We start from the raw sequence: 419 nt of genomic DNA on the forward strand, positions 1-419 counted from the left end.
GCGTGGGCTGCGGTCTGCGGGGCGAGCCCGGGGGGCTGAGGTAGTCCGGAGGGCTTGAACACTCGGAGAGGCGCGGGCACTTGGCCGTCACTGCTGCCGCGTCGTCCGCGTCCAGCAGGCGTTTAGCCGGGGAGCCCCGGGCGGCCGGGAGCAGCAAAGCTGGGCCGCGGGGCTGCGAGGCGCCACTCATGGCAGAGCGTACGGGACCAGCCCGCATCCCGTCCCGGGCCGGGGAGGCCCAGGCTTTGTACGTCCGCAGATCCGCGCGCAAAGGCGCTGCGGGCTCGGCGCCGGCGCCGCGGCTTCTTCCAGCCCGCGGAATGGACTTCGCAGATGGGGTTTGGCTCGGCCCCCACGGGGGGCAAAGCAGGAGCCGCTCCCCGGGTCTCGAGTTGCACGCGGCGACCACACTGGCCGCG

The 419-nt window shown here is 74.2% G+C and overlaps 1 protein-coding gene across 1 annotated transcript in view; it reads right to left on the reverse strand.

Moving 5' to 3' along the window:
- Positions 1-419, reverse strand: part of TRIB1 (tribbles pseudokinase 1) — a gene marked incomplete in the record, with an annotated part of 8,770 nt that extends 8,351 nt beyond the window's left edge. Inside the window, 1 exon segment of the mRNA XM_014589043.1 lies at positions 20-419. Within this exon segment, the coding sequence (XP_014444529.1) occupies positions 20-217 (198 nt within the window).

Source organism: Tupaia chinensis, unplaced genomic scaffold (genome assembly GCF_000334495.1).
Source record: "Tupaia chinensis unplaced genomic scaffold, TupChi_1.0 Scaffold000328_1, whole genome shotgun sequence".
Classification (NCBI taxonomy): Eukaryota; Metazoa; Chordata; class Mammalia; order Scandentia; family Tupaiidae; genus Tupaia; species Tupaia belangeri.